The 18,938-nt window shown below is 43.2% G+C and overlaps 1 protein-coding gene across 1 annotated transcript in view; it reads left to right on the top strand.

Moving 5' to 3' along the window:
- Nucleotides 1-18,938, top strand: part of Bin2 (bridging integrator 2) — a 34,586-nt gene that overhangs the window by 1,509 nt on the left and 14,139 nt on the right. The window contains exons 2-5 of the mRNA XM_090355816.1: nt 9,389-9,469; nt 14,439-14,493; nt 14,771-14,865; nt 16,009-16,104. Coding sequence (XP_090211942.1) covers nt 9,389-9,469; nt 14,439-14,493; nt 14,771-14,865; nt 16,009-16,104 — 327 coding nt within the window. The remainder of the gene's footprint in view (nt 1-9,388; nt 9,470-14,438; nt 14,494-14,770; nt 14,866-16,008; nt 16,105-18,938) is intronic.

The raw sequence follows: 18,938 nt of genomic DNA, 5'->3' as shown, positions 1-18,938 counted from the left end.
AATTCCTCAGTACCACATACATAGAAAAAAGCCAGAAGTGGTGCTGAGGCTCAAGTGGTGGAGCTCTAGCATTTAGAAAACCCAAGGACAGTGCTTAGGCCCTGAGTTCAAGCGCCAGGACTGGCAAAAAAAAAAAAAAAAAAAAAGGCCACCCACTCTTAACTGATGGTACTTTTAAGAGGCTATAATAGAAGTGGGGGAAATTGGGATTTGAACTCAGGGCCTTGTGCTTGAGCCATTCTACCAGCCTGTTTTTCCTTTGGTGATTTTCAAGATACTTTATGACTGGGCTGGCCTGCTTCACCCTGTCACTGGGATGATAGGCTGGAACCACTGGACCCAGCCATTGTGCTTCCCTTATAGTGTGGGATAACGGGCATGTACCACCAAGTCCAGCCACTGAGGAAGAGGAAATGCATACACACACTTTGTGCACGTGTGCCAGTGCCAGTCTTGGGGCTTGAAATCAGCCTCAGCATTGTGCCTGAGCTTCTTTGCTCAGAACTAGTACTCTGCCCCTGAGCCACAGCTCTACTTCCAGCTTTTTGACAGTTAATTAGAGATAAGAATCCCTGCCCAGGCTGGCTTCAAACCTTGATTCCCAGATCTCAGGATCCTGAGTAGCTAAGATTACATACATGAGCAACCAGCATCTAGCTAATATTTTTTAGAAGGCACACCAATTGATTTTTGTTTTGTTCTTTTTTCTCCTTTAATTTTTAAAATTTTTTATTGTTATCATAAAGGTTATGTGCAGTGCAGTTACAGTTGTGTAAGTCAGGTAAAGAGTACATTTCTTTTTGGACATCACCCCTCCTGTTGCTCTTTCCCAGTTTTTCCCTCCCATCCCCACGCCTGTTTTATAGCTCATTTTCCACATAGTATCTAGTATCACTACTGCATCTGTTCACCCCTTGTCCATTTGATACCGAAGACAGATAAATGAACAAGCAAAACAGAAAGAAAATATAAATAGCAAAAAGAAAATAAACCTCTTGTTTCCACTTCCTGATAGCCTGTTCATTCCAATACCCTGTTGGTTTTTTAACCTATCATCATACAATGCTCTTACCTTAGGCTTTCTGTCCTTTCTTTTTTCTTTTCTTTTTTTTTTTTTTTTGACAATCCTGGGGCTTGAACTCAGGGACTGGCCACTGTTCCTGAGGTTTTTTTTTGCTTAAGGCTAGCAGTCTACCACTTGAGCCACAGTACCATTTGTAACTTTTTTTCTGTGTATGTGGTATTGAGGAATTAAACCTAGGGCTTCATACATGTTAGGCAAGCACTCTACCACTAGAGCACATTCCCAGCTCCGGCTTTCTGTCCTTTTTTAAGCTTGGACTCTAAAATGTTAGGTAAATGTCCTGCTTCAGATCCATGCATCCATAAAATAAGAGGGTTGATATTCCTTATGAAACTGAGTAGGTAAGACCAAGTTGAAAAGGGGAGGAAATGATTCCTTGAACCTGAGTCAAATAGTTTCCAAGGGAAAAATCCAGCCACGTGGATTCTTCTTCTACTGTTCTTCCTGCCTTGAACCCTCACAAAGAAGAGAGAGAAGCAAACTCCACCCTAAGTGCCTTGGAAACCTTAGTTTTAGCCTCCAGGTCTAAACGTGGGATTTTACACAGCTGATCTGACTACTTGTCCTTAAAATATACAAACAAAGATAATGCTATAAAGCAGATAAAAGAGGTTTAGTACATGACCTGGGAAGAGGTTAGCCATCTTAAGATTGTAGATACGAGTTTTAGCTTTGACTGGACAAACAGTTGGAAGAGGAGGTGAAAGGTCTGCATAAACAGTCACTTCTACCAGTGTGGCCATTATCTCGGCTCTCATCCCTCATTTGAGGGGAGCAATCTGGTTCCCAGAAGATAATTTCTCCTGCTCCAGGGTCCAGCCCTGCATCATTGTCTTCATTGGGTGGGGAGGGTGTGACCTTCAAGGCTCTGTTCTTCCTTGGGGATCATTTTAGTCTCTTGTCTTAAAGATGTCCATTCTTATCCTTCTCCAAAAATGGCCAGGCTTAGAACAAAATGGTCAGGTCTACCAATGCGACCAGGGATACCAAGCTTTTCTCTTGCCTTTAGTTAATTCAAAGGCACAAGTAAGGTACTAGTGCTTCTTTCAGCAAAATCTGGCACAAGGGATATAAGGAAACTTTATGACTTCTCTCACAGGAGGCCAACATTCTAGTGGTATGACCTCACTTCATCTCTTTAGGCGGGTTGTTCATTTTCCCCTATTCTCCTAGTGCTAGGAATTGAACACATGTCAGACAAGCACTCAAGTTACATCCTTCATATTCCAATTTTAGAAGCAAGAATTACTAAGCTGGGGCCAGGAGTTTGGCCTAGTGGTAGAGTGCTTGCCTAGTATGCATGAAGGCCCAGGTTTGATTCCTTGGTAGCACATACATAGAAAAAGCTGAAAGTGGTGCTGTGGCTCAAGTGGTAGAGCTCTAGCCTTGAGAAAGCCCAAGGACAATGTTTAGGCCCTGAGTTCAGGCCCCAGAACTAGCAAAAAAGAAAGAACTATTAAGCTGAAGCTTGGTTATCCTAGCTACTCAGGAGGCTGATATCTGAGGACTGAGGTTCAAAGCCAGCCAGGGCAGACAAATCTTTTGTTTTGTTTTTTTTTTGACCAGTCCTTGGGCTTGAACTCAGGGCCTGGGCACTGTCCCTGAGCTTCTTTTGCTCAATGCAATACTCTACCACTGGAGCCATAGCGCCACTTCTGGCTTTTTCTGTTTATGTGGTACTGAGGAACATACCTAGGGCTTTGTGCATGCCAGGCAAACACTCTACCACTAAGCCACATTCCTAGCCAAGGGCAGACAAATCTTGAAAGTCTCTTGTCAACAGTTAACCAACAAAAAGCTGAAAGTGGAGGTATGTTCAAGTGGTAGAACACCATGCTCAAGGGAAAAAGCTAAGTGACAGCATGAGGCTCTGATTTCAAGGCCCAGCACCGACACTAGAGAGAGAGGGAGAGAGAATAATTTTTGAAAGAGATTGGTAAACCTAGTTATGTTGTCTTTCAGTCCTAACCTCAGGCAGTTGGCTAACCACCTTTCTGATAAGTCACTCGACATCTGTGCCCTTCCCCCACTTTCAGCTCCTCCTTCTTATGAGCTGGTGTAGCCCAGGAAGCATTTTTTTAAATAGGCCGATCTTCCTCTGAAAAACTGGGGGTGACTGTCTGGTGACTGTTAGACACACACAACAAGGGTGAAGCATTCTTCTGTTTTCCATTTCCCATGAAAACTCAAAAAGAGACCAGGTCCTGGCAGCTTCATTGTATTTTACAGTATGAGACATCCTGACATTGTAAACTGCTTTCACACCATCTGTTTGTGATTTCTCTGCGGCAAACTTCTCAGATCACCTTGGCACAAGGGCTTTTTTTTTTTTTTCCAATTTCTTTTTTAGTTCCCACCCATTGGTTGGTCACTTCTGTTGACTTTTACTCAACTCAGATCCCACAGGATTGAACTCACCAAATATTTGCACATGATTGCTTTGTTCATGGGGCAGAACCGAGTCCAAGAGAGACCTTAGAGATGAATAAGAAGCCGACTTGCCTGCCGGAAGCTTACAGTCTAGTGGGGGAAGAAATAAAGTAAGAATAAATAGACAGAGATAGCACATTCCTGGGAACTCAGGGGATAGAAAGTTGGCGAGCCTGGCAGGAGTTTGGTGTTGGAGGCCGAGTTTGAAATGGAACTGTAGATGAGTTGGGAGTTTCTCAGCCCTGCTAAGAAATGCCAGCAAGGAGCCAGGCTGAGTCTGCTAATCCTTTTAGGACTGCAGCTGGGCTAGAGCTTGGAAGTGATGAAAAAAAGCCTGGAAAAAGGATATTGAGGCCACGTTAAGGGAAGCTGACTGACTTTAGCATATATTCTAAAGATTTTTACATTACCAAAATCAAACCCATAAGAAAATAAATGAAGATTATTCCAGAATGTCATTGGAGATGGAGGTCCTACTTAAATTGCCCTAATTGACAAGTATAATAATAAATAATCATTTGTGGGGAGAGTCATGATAAGGAACTGAACCTTTATATATCCTACCTTAGGGTATAAAGTTAAAAAAAGTAAGTCATGCTGAGCACTGGTATCTCATGTCATGGTTTGCAGCCAGCCTGCCCAGGAAAGTCTAGAGACTTTTTTTTTTTTACTATCTTGGGGCTGAACTCAGGGCCTGGGCACTATCCCTGAGCTTCTTTTGCTCAAGGCTAGCACTCTACCACATGAGTCATAGCACCACTTTGGCTCTTTCGGTTTATGTGGAACTGAGAAATCAAACCCAAGGCTTCATGCAAGGATGGCAAGCACTCTACCACTAAGCCACATTTCCAGACCCCTTGATACTCTTACCTCCAATTATCCACAAACAGCTGGAAAAGTGGTACTGTGGTTCAACTGATGGAGTACCAGCCTTGAGTGAAAAAAAAAAATTAAGTGAGGCTAGGAGTTTGGAGTTTGGAGTGTTTGCCTAGCATGCACGGGTTCAATTCTTTGTTACTACATACACAGAAAAAGCTGGAAGTGGTGCCATGGCTCAAGTGTAAGAGCTCTAGCCCTAAGGAAAAAGCCCAAGAACAGTGCTTAGGCCCTGAGTTTAAGCCCCAGGACTGCCCTCCCCCCCCAAAAAAAATCAAGTGAAAAATGGATGACCTTGTTTTCAAGCCCTAGGACTGGCACACACACACACACACACACACACACACACACACACACACACACACACACACACTAATAATAATAACTAAATAAAATAAAAAGAATAGGCCAATAGTCACAGGAACATCTTTCACCCATCTTTACCAAGTGTGAACATTTTTTCACACTTGTCCTTACTCTTGTAAGAATCAGAACACTGACTTCTTAGCTGCCAGGCCAGCACAATTGGGGCAGAATTCTCAGGACAGGACTTTAAGGATTGATATTACATGGACTTCCATGATGCAAAAGTAGAATTTACTTTTTTTTCAGTAAACATCTGTTGAGCATCTGTACACCCTGTTTCCTGGAGGGTAGAACATGTGTAAGTACAGAAGTGCCTAACACACAGGCCAATTACTTATGACAACAGATGATGGCCCAGAATGATGAGAGTTTGTACTTTCAGAGTTGAAGGTGGGAAGGTATCCTCAGCAAACACCAGCCCTCTGTGCGTTGAGCCTTTGGGGGACTGAGGAAACTGGCCCACATAGACACTCTCAACATACACTCTAAATTGAGTTTTCGCTATCTTTTCTAACCCCTCCACCTAAGAAGAACCAAGCCCTAGACAAAGGAAGGGAGGAGTTGCAAAAAGGAAGTAGAAGTTCTACTTAACATTAAACCAGGTGGTTTTGCAACTCTGATGGGGAGCCCAATTCTGTTGGGGAGGAGAAAAGAAGAAAAGAAAAGAGAAGAGGAGAGGGGAGAGAAAGAGCCTGAGGGGTCAAGCAAGGGTGGTGCAAGCCTGAAATCCTAGGTATTCAAGAGGCTGAGATCTGAGAATTATGGTTCAAAGCAATCCAGGGCAGTAAAGTCCATGTGACTCCATCTCCAATTAACTACAAAAATGCAGGAAGTAGAGCTGTGGCTTAAGTAGTAGAGTTCCAGCCTTGAGCACAAAAGCTTAGGGACAGTGCCCAGGCCCTGAGTTTAAGCTCCAGGATGGGGGTAGGGAGAGGAAGAGTGGGGTGGGAGTGGGAGCTGGGTAGGGAATAAAATGGACATTGCTTATTGTAGGGCTACATGGAGAAAGCCGTTTACAGGCATAATCTCATTTAATCCCCCAACAGCTGCAGGAGATAATGTGTGTGTGTGTGTGTGTGTGTGTGTGTGTGTGTGTGTATGTATTTAAATTAGAGATAAGAGTCTCACAGGCTTTCCTGCCTAAGCTGGCTTTAAACCATGATCCTCGGATCTCAGCCTCCTGAGTAGCCAGGATTGTGGGCATGAGCCACCGTGCCCAGCTAATTTTTTTTTTTTTCCACTCCTGGGGCTTGAATTCAGGGCTTACACCCTGTCCTTGAGCTTTCTCAAGGCTAGCACTATACCACTTGAGCCACAGCACCACTTCTGGCTTTTTTCTTTGTATGTGGCACTAAGGAATTGAACCCGGGTCTTTGTGCATGCTAGGCAAGCACTCTATCACTAGGCCAAACTCCCGGGCCCTTAAATATTATCATAATGAGGGAAAAGAAGCTCTGTAAAGCAAGGCTCAAGTGTTAAGTAACTTGTCTTAAAACTTGTGCCAGTAAGTGGTTAAGCCAAGATGAAAGTTGATATCTGACCCCAAGAGCTCTTGATCTCAATTAGTAAGTGAGAGACATTGCCCTCACCACTGGTAAGACTGCAGACACTCGAGTCACTGTGTCTACACAGAGCTGGCCCTGCTCCTTACGCTTGAGAATCCTGAATGTAATTCAAAGCCCTTCATAATGAGATACTACTCTGCCTTTCTAGCTATATTCCCCACTACTCGCCATAACACATCCTAAATTAGACTAGCCAACCCCTTCCAGGAAGCCACCAGGAAGTTCCTTACCCTGGTCTCCTTGGAACTCTTGGACTCCCGCTCTTCACACCGCATTCCAGTCTAACTCCTTTTGTTGTAATCCCTAAGGGACAATGATTAATTTGATTAAGAGGATGAAGTAGATGTAGATAAAAGTTACAAAGTATATAGAGAACAAACTGGGTGTTGGTATTTGTTTTTAGATATTTGCCCGGCAGACAAAGGAGGCAAGGATCTTTGAGAAAGAGGGAACTTCCTGTATAAATAACAGTTGTGGCTTTTTCATGAACCTTAAAAAGCAAAGCTGTAGTTTGTGCAGGGAGACTTTCAGCCAATAGAACTGTGCATGCATGCCAGAACTGTACTATTTCTTAATGGATACATAATGGACATTTGATAGGAATTGAGCAGAGGAGTCTAGTTATTAGAAGGTTTTAAGCAGTGTTATGGGTAGACCTATTTCAGCAGGCTATGGAAGAAACAATGCACTAAGGCTCTGGTTTGCTTTTTGTTTGTTTATTTGTTATGAATTTTGTTATGAATTTAGTTTATTTTCCTCCCTTTCTAAAAATTAGCTGTGGCACTGAGATTTGAACTCAGGGCCTCTTGCTTACTCAGCAGACACTCTCCCACTCGTCATGCCTCTGGCCCTAGCATGTAGTAATTGTATTGAACTAAAGCTCTAGCAATGAGACCAGAGACGTAGGCTGGTTTTCAGAGGTAGCCATGTTAAAGGAGTCCATGAGGAGGACGAGGAAGTAACCAGAGGCAGCTCCTGAGGTTTTTCCTCAAATTCAGGTGGGGCGATGGTGACTCCTTCCAAGATAGGAGTTGCTGCAGCAGACTCAGGTCCTTCTTACCTCATGTAATTACTTGTGTATAACTGAGTGGCCCCTCTGGCAGAGACTGTACTGTGTCACCCTTTATTTCTAGTTGAGTTCCAGTTGTGCATGCATAGGGGTAGGGGTGGGAATTGAATTCAAGGCCTCCCAGGCTCACTGGCTTTTTCACTCAAGTCTGGCACTCTACTCCTTTGAGCGACACCTCCAAATCTGGCTAACATGGAGGGCTGGGAATGTGGCTTAGTGGTAGAGTACTTGCCTAGCATGCATGAGGCCCCAGGTTTGATTCCTTAGCACCATATAAACAGAATAAAACGGAAGTGGCGCTGTGGCTCAATGATAGAGTGCTAGCATTGAGCAAAAAGAGCTCAGGGACAGTGCCCAAACCCTGAGCTCAAGCCCTAGGACTGACCAAAAAAAAGAAAAAAGTCACGTGGATTTGGCTTCTTGGGCTGGCTTCAAACCTCAATCCTCAGCCTCCTGAGTAGTTAGGATTATAGGCATGAGCCACCAGTGCTGGACTCTGAATGTATACCAGGGCTTCCAGGAGGCGTCTGTACCTACCTTTCTTCACTGCATCTATGGAGATAAATTAATTGGTCACTGTGACTAGGAGGTTCATATTTTCCACTGTCATTCTTATTTTAATATGATGACCTCTCTCTCTCTTTTTTTTTTTGGCCAGTCCTGGGCCTTGAACTCAAGGGCTTGGGCCACTACCCTTGGGCTTTCTCGAGGCTAGAGCTCTATCACTTGAGCCATAGCACCATTTCTGGCTTTTTTCTATGTATGTGGTACCAAGGAATCGAACCTGGGTCTTCACGCATGATAGGCAAGCACTCTACCACTAGGCCAAACTCCTGGCCCTCTGTTTCCTCTTAAGAATCACTTTAGCACTGAATGTGTAGTGCAGTGGTAGAGCTTGTGCTTAGCTTGAAGCCAGGCTTCAGTGCCCAGCATGGCCCAGCTCCCCCCCCCACCCCCAACATGGAAAAAAACCACAAACAAAAGCCACATGCTTTTAAATAACAACGAGAAGCCATTCATGTTGTGATGCAAAAATTCCTGCTGCTTGGGAGGTTTGGGGGTCAAGGTAATACATCTCATCCCATAGCTGAATATTGTGTCAGAAGCACAAGTAGGAGGTTTGCAGCCCAGGGCAGCTGGGCTTTAAAGAAGACCCTACCCCTTGAAAATAACCTAGTGAAAAAGTGCTTGAAGGCATGGCTTACTTAAGTGGTACAGTATTTACCTAGGAAGCAAGTGTGAGGCCCTGGAATATAATTCCCAATAGTGTTTTTTAAAAAGAAAAAGAAATTGAACTAAAAAAAATGAAACAATGAAAACCAATGAGATTCAGAAAGATCTTATCCATTTATAGTTAATAAACATAAGTTTATGTTTGTATTGCCCCGACCTAGGGCTTGAACTCAGGGCCTGGACACTGTCCCTGAGCATTTTTTTTTTCCTTGTTCAAGGCTAGCATTCTATCATTTGCACCACAATTCCACTTCTACTTTTTTGATAGTTAATTGGAGCTGGTTTCAAAACCACAGTCCTCAGACCTCAGTCACCCGAGCAGCTAGCATTATAAGTATGAACTGCTAGGTGCCTAGCTAACCTTATTTATTCACACATACACAAACACACATTCTTGAGCATACTACCACTTATCCCCAGTAAGCCTACTTTGAGCAAAACTACAAAACACTATCATTTTTGTCAGCAATGTTACATTGTTACATTGCTAATTGTAGTCATATATATCCCAGACTCTAAGAGAAGCCTATAGATGACTTGACTGTTATCTTTCTCTTAATTTTTTATTGTTAATATAAAGGTAGTGTACAGAGGAGTTACAGTTACCTAAGTGAGATGAAGAATGCATTTCTTTTTTGGACAATGTAACCCCTTCCCTTACTCTCTCCCAGTGTTTTCCTCCAGATACCATCCACAAATTGTATAGTTCATTTTCATCATAGTTTGACTGTAACCTTATAGGATTTTTATGTTTTATATCCCCAGGTACTGCAAAAATTGGGGAAAACTGTAGAAACCAAAGATGAGCGTTTTGAGCAAAATGCCAGCAACTTCTACCAACAACAGGTAATCTGGAGAGTGGGGAAGAAAGAAGATGCAAGTCTTAAGTGGCAGAACGCAGGTTTTGCAAACCAGCAAGCATCCTTACCAAAATTCTGGGGGACAGAGGGCTCTTTTTTCTTTCTTTGTTCTGGTACTGGGGCCTGACCTTAGTAAGGTCTGAGCACATTCTTTTAGCTATTTTGCTGAAAGCTGTCATTCTAACACGAGCCACACAGCTCTACTTCTGGCTTTTGGGTGGTTAATTGGAGATAAGAGTCTCACAAATATTTCTGCCGGGGCTGGTTTTGAGCTGTGATCATCAGATCTCAGTCTCCTGAGTAGCTAGGATTACAGGCATGAGCAACCAGCTCTTGGTTTCAGAGGATTTTTTTTTTCCTTCCAGGGATTTTTTTCTTATTGACAAGGTATTACACCACTAGATCCTTAGACAGTATCAGGAAAAAATCAAGACAAGGAGCTTCAAAACAATAGTGGTTTCTATACTCCCTAACTATATCTGCCATCTACCACAATTTCATCATATCCTTGAAATTGTTTTGCTGTTTATGTATGATAGCTAGATATAACCATAATAAATACATGTAAAGCTTACAAAAGTGAAATTATTTCATTGGTTTTTTTTGTCGTTGTTCTGGGGTTTTTGTTTCTGTTTCCTTTGGGAGGTGTTGGGCAGAGCCTTACTATATAGTCCAATCTGTCCTCAAACTCAGGACTCTCTTGCCTTACCTTTCTGAGGGCTGGAGTTAGAAGCTTCTACTCCACGACTGATTACATATAGATGGTTTTGCAACTTGCTTTCTTTTCACTTGATGGCACGATACAAATATTTGTACAGACATTTCAGATTAAATATTAGATCAAATATAAGTTTTAGAGTTGTCAAAAAAATAGCATCATGCCAGGTGTGGTGGCTCATGCCTGTAATCCTAGCTACTCAAGAGACTGAGATCTGAGAATCAAGGTTCAAAGCCAGCCCGGGAACAGAAAAACCTGAAACTTTTATCTCCAATTAACCTCTAGAAAACGGGAAGTGAGGCTTGGCTCAAGGGTAGGTCGGTAACCTGAGCTAAAGATCTTAGGGACAATGCCCAGGCCCAGGGGTAGGGCGGTAGCCTTGAGCTGTAGAGCTCAGGGACAGCACCCAGGTGGCATTCAAGCCCCATGACCCACCAAAAAAAAAAAAAATAGCATCATAGCCAGGCCAGCATCATAAAAAATAGCATCATAGCTACTCAGGAGGCTGAGATCTGAAGATGGAGGTTCAAAGCCTGTGAGACTTTTATCTCCAATTAACCACCAGAAAGCCAGAAGTAGTGCTATGGCTCAAGGGGTAGGGTGGTAGCCTTGAGCTGAAGAGCTCAGGGACAGCACCAGGCCCAAAGTTCAAGTCCTACAACCAAAAAAAAAAATAGCATCAGCCAGGAGTTTGGCCTAGTGGTACAGTGATGGCCAAGCATGCACAAAGTCCCCAGTTCAATTCCTAGGTACCATATACATAAAAAAGCTGGAAGTGGTGCTTCTGGCTCAATTGGTAGAACACTAGCCTTGAGGACAGTGCACAGGCCCTGAGTTCAAGCCCCAGGACTGGAAAAAAAAAAACACAAAAAAAGCATCATTCTTTAATATCAAGATGCTGGGCACTAGTGGCTCAGGCCTGTAATCCTAGCTACTTAGGAAGCTGGGATCAGAGGATCACAGTTCAAAGCCAGCCCAGGCAAGAAACTTGAAAGTGGTGCTATAGCTCAAGTGGTAGAGTGCTAGCCTTGTACACAGGCTTGGGGATAGGGCCCAGGTCCTGAGTTCAAGCCCTATGACCAACAACAGCAACAACAAAAAAGTCTAGTCAAGGGCTGGGATGTAGCTCAAGTGGTTAGCTTAGCATATGCAAGGCCCATGATTCAAAGCCTAGTGCCAAAAAAAAAAAAAAAAAAAAGTCAAAATTAATTTAGTTAAACAAAAGTCAGTATTCAGATTCCCCTGACTGAGTCATCTATTCGTTGGCATGTTTAAGCCTCTTAGATGTGAAGTTAAATTTGTTAGTCTATAGATTCTAATCCCTCTCTTATTATAGTTTACTTATTGAAACCAGATTGTCAATGCAGGATCCTGCAATTTATATTTTGCTGATTCAATTTTAGGGTTTGTTTAACATGTTTCTGCCTCCTGTATTCTTTGTAAATTGAGTGATTTCGAGGCCTGTTGAAATGTAGACTTTTGGTTTCATTTGTTTTGATGGTAAAAATATCTCATCAGTGGTCTGAGTAAAGTGGTGTATGCTTACAATCCCACCTACTCAGGAGGTAAAGGTAGAAGAATCAAGTTTTGAGGCTGGCCCAGACAAAAGTATGTGTGGTTCAAGTAGTGGAGAACCTTCTAGCAAAAAAGGCCCTGAGTTCAATCTCAGGTATTGCCAGGAAAAAAAACAACCTTTGTAGATGTTATTACAGTCTTCCATCAGAAGGTAAATAATATTTGTACCTCACACTTGTAGTCTGTGTTTAGGAAGCTGAGACCTAGAGGATGATGGCTCAGAGCCAGCTAGGGCAGAAAAGTTCTTCAGATTAACCCGCAAAAAGCTAGGCTAGAGGCTCAGAGTAAAGGCCCTGAGTTCAAGCCGTGGTACTAACAATAACAACAACAATAAAATGGAACGGTCTCCTTTTTTTCTGTCCTGGATCCCAACTAGATCAAACATTTGCTCAGGACCTGATCATCCTTTTTGCCCTTGTTCTGCTGAGCATTTGGTTTTCTATAAGTCTATTTTTGTCTAGCAAGTAAGGAAGTCCAGAGAAGAATCTTTTTGTTCCTTCTAATACCCCCTTATCTTTGGTTCTTGGTGAGTAGCCCGTTGCTTACCAGCAGCTGGCTGCTGTGAACACGCTTCCTCGGTGAGTGGTTCATTAACTGAGGGCTGGGACTGTTTATATAAGGGGTGGCAAGGCCTGACTCAGACTCTTGATGGCAATGCCAAGAATTTGGCAAGGTTTCATGGAGTTGACTGATAAAACCATAAGATGTGGAGTAGAAATGGCCTTACTCCTACGTTTATGGATGAGGAAACTAAACCAGAAAAGTGGAATAACTTGCAAGTTGGGAGGAGAGCCAAGTTACCTGAAAGCAGACAAGTGAGAACATAGGACTGTAAATTCATCTCTCAGGACAGGAGGGGATGCTGGGATTAATCAGCCTGCAGTCATTTCAAAGAAGATGAACCGGTCAAGAGAAAAACAATGACAGCCAGTCATGTCCCATCTAACCCCATGTCAGGCCCTGACACAGAGCCCTTCCACATAAACTCCTAGACTGCATCTCTCTAAAGGGAGGAACGGTAGCATAAAGAAAGAATGCTTGAGTAAGAGACTTGATTCTAAAACACAAACGGAGATAGCTTCCTGAGGCAGTGCAAGGCAGAAGGCATTCACATGTTCTGGGTTAGGACAGAAACAACAAGTACCTTATCATTTTGAGCAGTGATCATGGATATTTTTTGAACTTGATATCTGATATTTTTCAGGTTGGAGATATTTTTCTACTGAGGAAAAAAAATCTAGAAACTTCATTTGTTAGAATTATGTAAAGTAAGCCTGGTGTGGTAGTGCATGCTTGTAAGCCCAGCACTTAGGATGCTGAGGAAGGAAGATTATGAATTTGAGTCTAGCTGGGACTACATACTAAGATTCTGTGCCAAACAACAACAAAAGGCATAGCTCCAGGAGTAGAACTCTTGCTTAGCATGTACAAGGCTCTGGCTTCAATCTTGTGGTTGCAAAAAGAGGGATAAGAGGGATAAGAGTGTGGCCTGGTGGTAGACTGCTCGCCTAGCATGCATGAAGCCCTCAGTTCAATTCCTTGGGATCACAAAAACAGAAAAAGTCATAAGTGGTGCTGTGGCTCATGTGTTAGGCAGGCTTAAGAACAGTATCCAGGCCCTGAGTTCAAGCCCCAAGACTGGCAAAAAGAAAAAAAGAAAAGAAAAGAAAAGGAGAACTTATATAAAATTGTGTAATCATTTTTATTACTCAAAGTATTTTTTGGTCCTGGGCTTTGAACTCAGGCCCTGTCCTTGAGCTGCTTCTTTGCTCAAGGCTATCACCCCACCACTGGAGCCACAATACCACCTCCAGGTTTTTCTGTATATGTGGTACTGAGGAATCGAACCCAGGGCTTCATGCAGGCTAGGCAAGCACTCCACCACTAAACCACATTCCCAGCCCCTCATATACTTTTTTTTTTAATCAAGTTTTTATGGTGAAATAATAAGTTAGTCCACATTGTTTTCTTTTGAAAAAGAATCTGAAATACTTGCTCATGTTTATAACCCTGCAAATTCTTTCAGAGCTCTTTAAAGCCTTGATTACCATGCTTTCAGAACTTGAAAACTGAGCCGGCCACGGTGACTCACGCCTGTAATCCTAGCTACACAGGAAGCTGAAGTCTGAGGATCTCGGTTCAAAGCCAGCCCTAGCAATATAAAACAGAGAGACTCTTTTCTCCAATTAATCACTAGAAAACGGGAAGTGGGGCTGTGGCTCAAGGGTAGGGCAGTAGCCTTGAGCTGAAGAGCTCAGGAACAAGTCCCAGGCCAGAGTTCAAGCCCCAAGCCCCAAAAACAAAAAACAAAAGCAAAAAAACACTTGAAAACTGATACTTATCTACCATATGTTGTGTTGTAGGGAACTGGTGCCTGTAATCCTAGCTGCTCGGGAGGCTGAGAGCTGAGGATTGTGGTTGGAAGCCAACCAAAGCAGGAAAGCCTGTGAGACTCAACTCCAGTTAACCACCAGAAAGTTATATATGGAGCTGTGGTTCAAGTAATAGAGTGCTAGCTTTGAGCAAAAAAAGTGACGGACAGCACCCAGGTCTTGAGTTCAAGCCCCAGGACAAACACACCACACACACACACACACACACACACACACACTTTAAAAATTAACAACTGTCTCTTTAGTCACCAAAGCTATTTTCCCTCCAGGCAGAAGGCCAAAAGCTCTACAAAGACCTGAAGAACTTCCTTAGTGCAGTCAAAGGTGAGTATACTGTACTGGAGAATCGCTAGGCATTTATGGAGATGCTGGGAATGGAATTGCAATAACACCAGACCTAGATTCTTTTCCACTTGCCTCCAGGCACTCTGTAGGCCTGAGAGTTAGTATTTTTTTTCCTAGCCTAGCCCCAGCCAGCATCCTTCACTGATAACCTTCCAAGTCTGGCCTTCTGAATTAGATCTACTGCTTGGCACGCCTGCAATGGCCTCTAACTGCCCTTTGGGAAACTTCTTGTTAGGACTGAGTTCTCTCCTTTCAGTGATGCACGACAGTTCCAAGAGAGTGTCTGAGACCCTGCAGGAGATCTACAGCAGCGAGTGGGACGGGCACGAGGACCTGAAGGCCATCATAGGGGTAAGTGCCGCACGGCTTTCCTGGCTCTTTCTCATAAACTGTCCCCACAGCTCAGCTCAGCTCAGCTGGACATCTTCATCCAAGAGTGCACTTTTACTCTGCATTTGAATTGGCTCAGCCTCTTGGTAATGGGCAGAAACTGCAATTTTTAGGGGATGTACGACTTTCCATAGCTTAGCGCTGGTAGTACACACCTGTAATCCCAGCTGCTCAGAAGGCTGAGATCTGGGGATCACAGTTCAAAGCCAACTTGGGCAGGAAAATCTGTGAGACTCTTACTTCCAGTTAACCACCAGAAAACTGGAGGGACTCTGTGGCTTAAGGGGTAGGGTGGTAGCCTTGAACTGAAGAGCGCAGGGACAGCGCCCAGGCCCAGAGTTCAAGCCCCACGACTAACAGAAAATAAACAACAAAAAAAAAACTGTTACTCCAGTGGTAGAGCTGTAGCCTTGAGTCACATAGCTAAGGGGCAGCATTCAAGCCCCAGGACTGGCAAAAAAAAAAAAAAAGAAAGAAAAAAAGAAAAAAAATTTTTTCCCTAATCTAGATTCCTCTAGCTTTGATCTGCTTCCCCCTCCTTTTTTTTTTTTTTTTTTTTTTTTTTTTGCCAGTCCTGGGCTTGAGCTCAGGGCCTGAGCACTGTCCTTGGACTTTCTCAAGGCTAGAGCTCTACCACTTGAGCCTCAGCACCATTTCTGGCTTTTTTCTATGTATGTGGTACCAAGGAATCGAACCCAGGTCTTCATGCATGCTAGGCAAACACTCTATCACTAGGCCAAACTCCCAGCCCTGCTTCCCCCTCCTTAAGAATTTCTAGAACTTTCATCTCCTAAAGATGCATTGTTTTTGAAAACCTATCTTATGAAGTTATTGTTCAGCTTCCCTACTAAGCTTTTTCTCTAAGCTCTTGAGTCCAGGGCTTTGATGGTGTGATTCTGTTCTCTGTCTCTGAATATATGTCTGATCTACTGTGTAGTTCCTGAGGGCAGGGTTGGCTTGTCTCTTCTTCTGACTCTTCCCCAGAAACTAACATATTTTAAATACAGTTCTACAAAGAAAGCTTTTTACAGGGAGAATCTGAATATTCCCTAAAAAGGTTGCTGAGAAGTGAGAGCTCTCACTCCCTCTATCTCTTTTCCACAGAATAATGATCTCCTTTGGGAAGACTATGAAGAGAAGCTGACTGACCAGGTTTTGAGGACCATGGAAAACTATGTGGCCAAGTTCAGCGAGATTAAGGTACTTGATTTGTAGAGTCAAAGCTAGGCCATGAAGCCAGGCACCAATGGCTCACACCTGTAATCCTAGCTATTCAGAAAGCTGAGATCTGAGGATTGTGGTTCAAAGCCAGCCCAGGCTAGAAACTCTGAGATTTTTATCTCCAATTAAATCACAGAAAAAGCTGGAAGTGATGCTATGACTCAGATGATAGAGTGCTATCCTTGAGCAAAAGGAGGTCAGGGACAATGCCTCGGCCCAGAGTTCAAGCCTCAGGACTGGCATTAATTAATTAAAAGCTACCATCCAGACACTGGTGACTCTTCCCTTTAATCCTGGCTATTCAGGAGGCTGAGATCTGAGAATTGTGGTTCAAAGCCAGTCTGTAAGACTCTTATCTCCACTAAACTGCCCCCCAAAAAGCTGGAATTGGAGCTATAGCCCAAGTGAGAGCCTTGAGTATAAAGAAGGTCAGGGACAGAGCCCAGTCCCTGAGTTCAAGCTCCTAGACTGGCGCATACACACACACAAAAGTAAAGCTGTGGATGGCCCACGCTGATTAGAAAATATATCAGGTTAAACATTACTTGTAACCATAGGGTACATGGTTAAGAATGAACTTGCATAGCTGAGGAAAAAGATGAGGATTGAGGGTTAGTTGAGGTTGTAATTTAAGATTTCAGGCTCAGCGATCAGTGAATTAGATCCGAGTCAAGGCTTGCTTTTTTCTTGGAAACAGATCTTCCTGTGTAGGCACAATGGCCTCACATTTATTATCTGCTACTCAAGTGGCTCCATGCCTATAATCCTAACTTCTCAGGAGACTGAGATCTGAGGATCAAAGCCAACACAGGCTGACAAATCCTTGAGACTCCTATCTCCAAATCACCAGCAAAAAGCTGAAAGTAGAAGCATGGCTCCAATAGTAGCAGGCTATCAGCTGTAGTATGGAGATGTGGCATTAAGGAACCATACACCACAACTACACAATGAGGACACAAGATGATCAAGAGCTCAAGTCCCTGAGTGTAACCCCAGGTATCAGCACACACACAAAACCCAACAAAACAACACTGCTTATTCACCTGCCTCAGACACCTGAGTGCTGGGATTCTAGATGTCCTCTACCATACACAGCTAGATGTAAAAAACACCTGACAGGATTAAAAAGAGTCATCTTGCAGAAGTAACTTAAAAAATAGTTATCATCAGATACTTGAAATTCTGTTAGGTAAAGGAGGAACTTGGACTAGGAATGCTTGCTTTCCATGCATGAAGCCCTGGATTCTATTCCTCAGTACCACATAAATAGAAAAAACCAGAAGTGGCACTGTGACTCAAATGGAAGAGTAGCCTTGAGCAGAAAAAGCTCAGGGATAGTGCCCAGGCCCTGAGTTCAAGCCCCAGGACTGGGCGGGGGGGGGGGGGGGGGGGAGAGGAACTTAACATATTCTAAACTGTTCCAGAAGGCAGAGTTCCACTTCACTTGTTCATTCAACTAAACTTATTAAACATTTACTCTGTTAGGTACTGGGCTGATTTTAGATTAACAGAAGGAAACTAGCAGGAAGCAGACTGAAGGTTTTAAGTGTATGCTTTTATGCTACAATTAACTTCGCAGGGAGGGGCAAAACTGAGGTTTCAACTCAGGGCCCCATGCTTGCTTGGCAGGTGTTCTACCACTAGAGCCATGACCCTAGCCATTAAGCTTGGCTTTTAAAGCTTTCTAAAAAATTAAATGTAATGCACTCTGAAAGTATTCTCTGTTTAACTAGAAGTTGAACTTCTTTTTATTTATTTATTTTGGTCAATCAGGGAACTTGAACACTGTCCCTGAGCAATTTAGCTCAAGGGTACTACCCTGCCCCTTGAGCCACAGCCCCACTACCCATTTTCTAGTGGTTAATTGGAGCTAAGAGTCTCAGGTGCTTTTATGCCCAGGCTGGCTTTGAACCATGATCCTCAGATCTCACCTTCCTGAGTAGCTAGGATGGCAGGTGTGAACCACCGTACCTGGCTATTTTTTTTTTAATCTTTAAGTAGTTATACAAAGGAGTTGCCCTGTAACAAAGCAGTTTAGGCAAACAATGCAACTTGATAAGTATCACCTCTTTCATCATTTTCACCCATCCCTTCCCTCACTTTTCTTTGTGGGATGTTCAATTTCTGCATTCTAAAAGTAGAACTTGAGCTTATCTTAGACATTGTAAGAGTTGCTCCATTGTAAAGTAACTTCCTCAAACATTAGACAAGGGCTGGAACTATGATTCAGTGGTAGAGCTTGCCTAGTGTTTGTAAGGTCCTAGGTTTATTCCCTACCACCACCAAAAAACAACAAAGGAAGTCGGCTAACTGTAATATTCAGATCTTTTCAGATTATGTGGTTGAGATGAGCAAATAACCTAGCTTGTTCCCTGCCCCGCCCCTCAGTGCCTCCCCCTATAACTGATAGTTTTAATGAGATTAAGTAGACTGTCACTACTTATAATAATTTACGCTTTTCTGTGCTTTAGAGTTCTTAGCACTTTATATTAAGTTCAACCTCTGATCTAAAGCAATGCCTGTGAGGCCTCATACGAGATGGCCCTGAATCTAAGCTACAAGGCCAATAGTTGGCAGATTTGGGACTAAGACCCAGAAATCCTGACTTTCAGTTTGTGAGATTCTCAAGGTTGTTTCTCCTGGAGGAAAGCCAGTTTATAATGGTTTCATATGAAGTATTTATTGACTGGGAATGTGGCTTAGTGGTAGAGTGCTTGCTTAGCATTAAAGCCCTAGGTTCAGTTCCTGAGTAACACACGAACAGTAAAAGCCAGAAGTGGTGCTGTGGAGCAAGTAGAGTGCAAAGCTTGATC

Source organism: Megascapheus bottae, chromosome 2 (assembly GCF_031878675.1).
Source record: "Megascapheus bottae isolate mThoBot1 chromosome 2, mThoBot2.hap1, whole genome shotgun sequence".
NCBI lineage: Eukaryota > Metazoa > Chordata > Mammalia > Rodentia > Geomyidae > Megascapheus > Megascapheus bottae.
The sequence above is the reverse complement of the archived record's forward strand: the minus strand, read 5'-3'. Positions and strand labels throughout refer to the sequence as shown.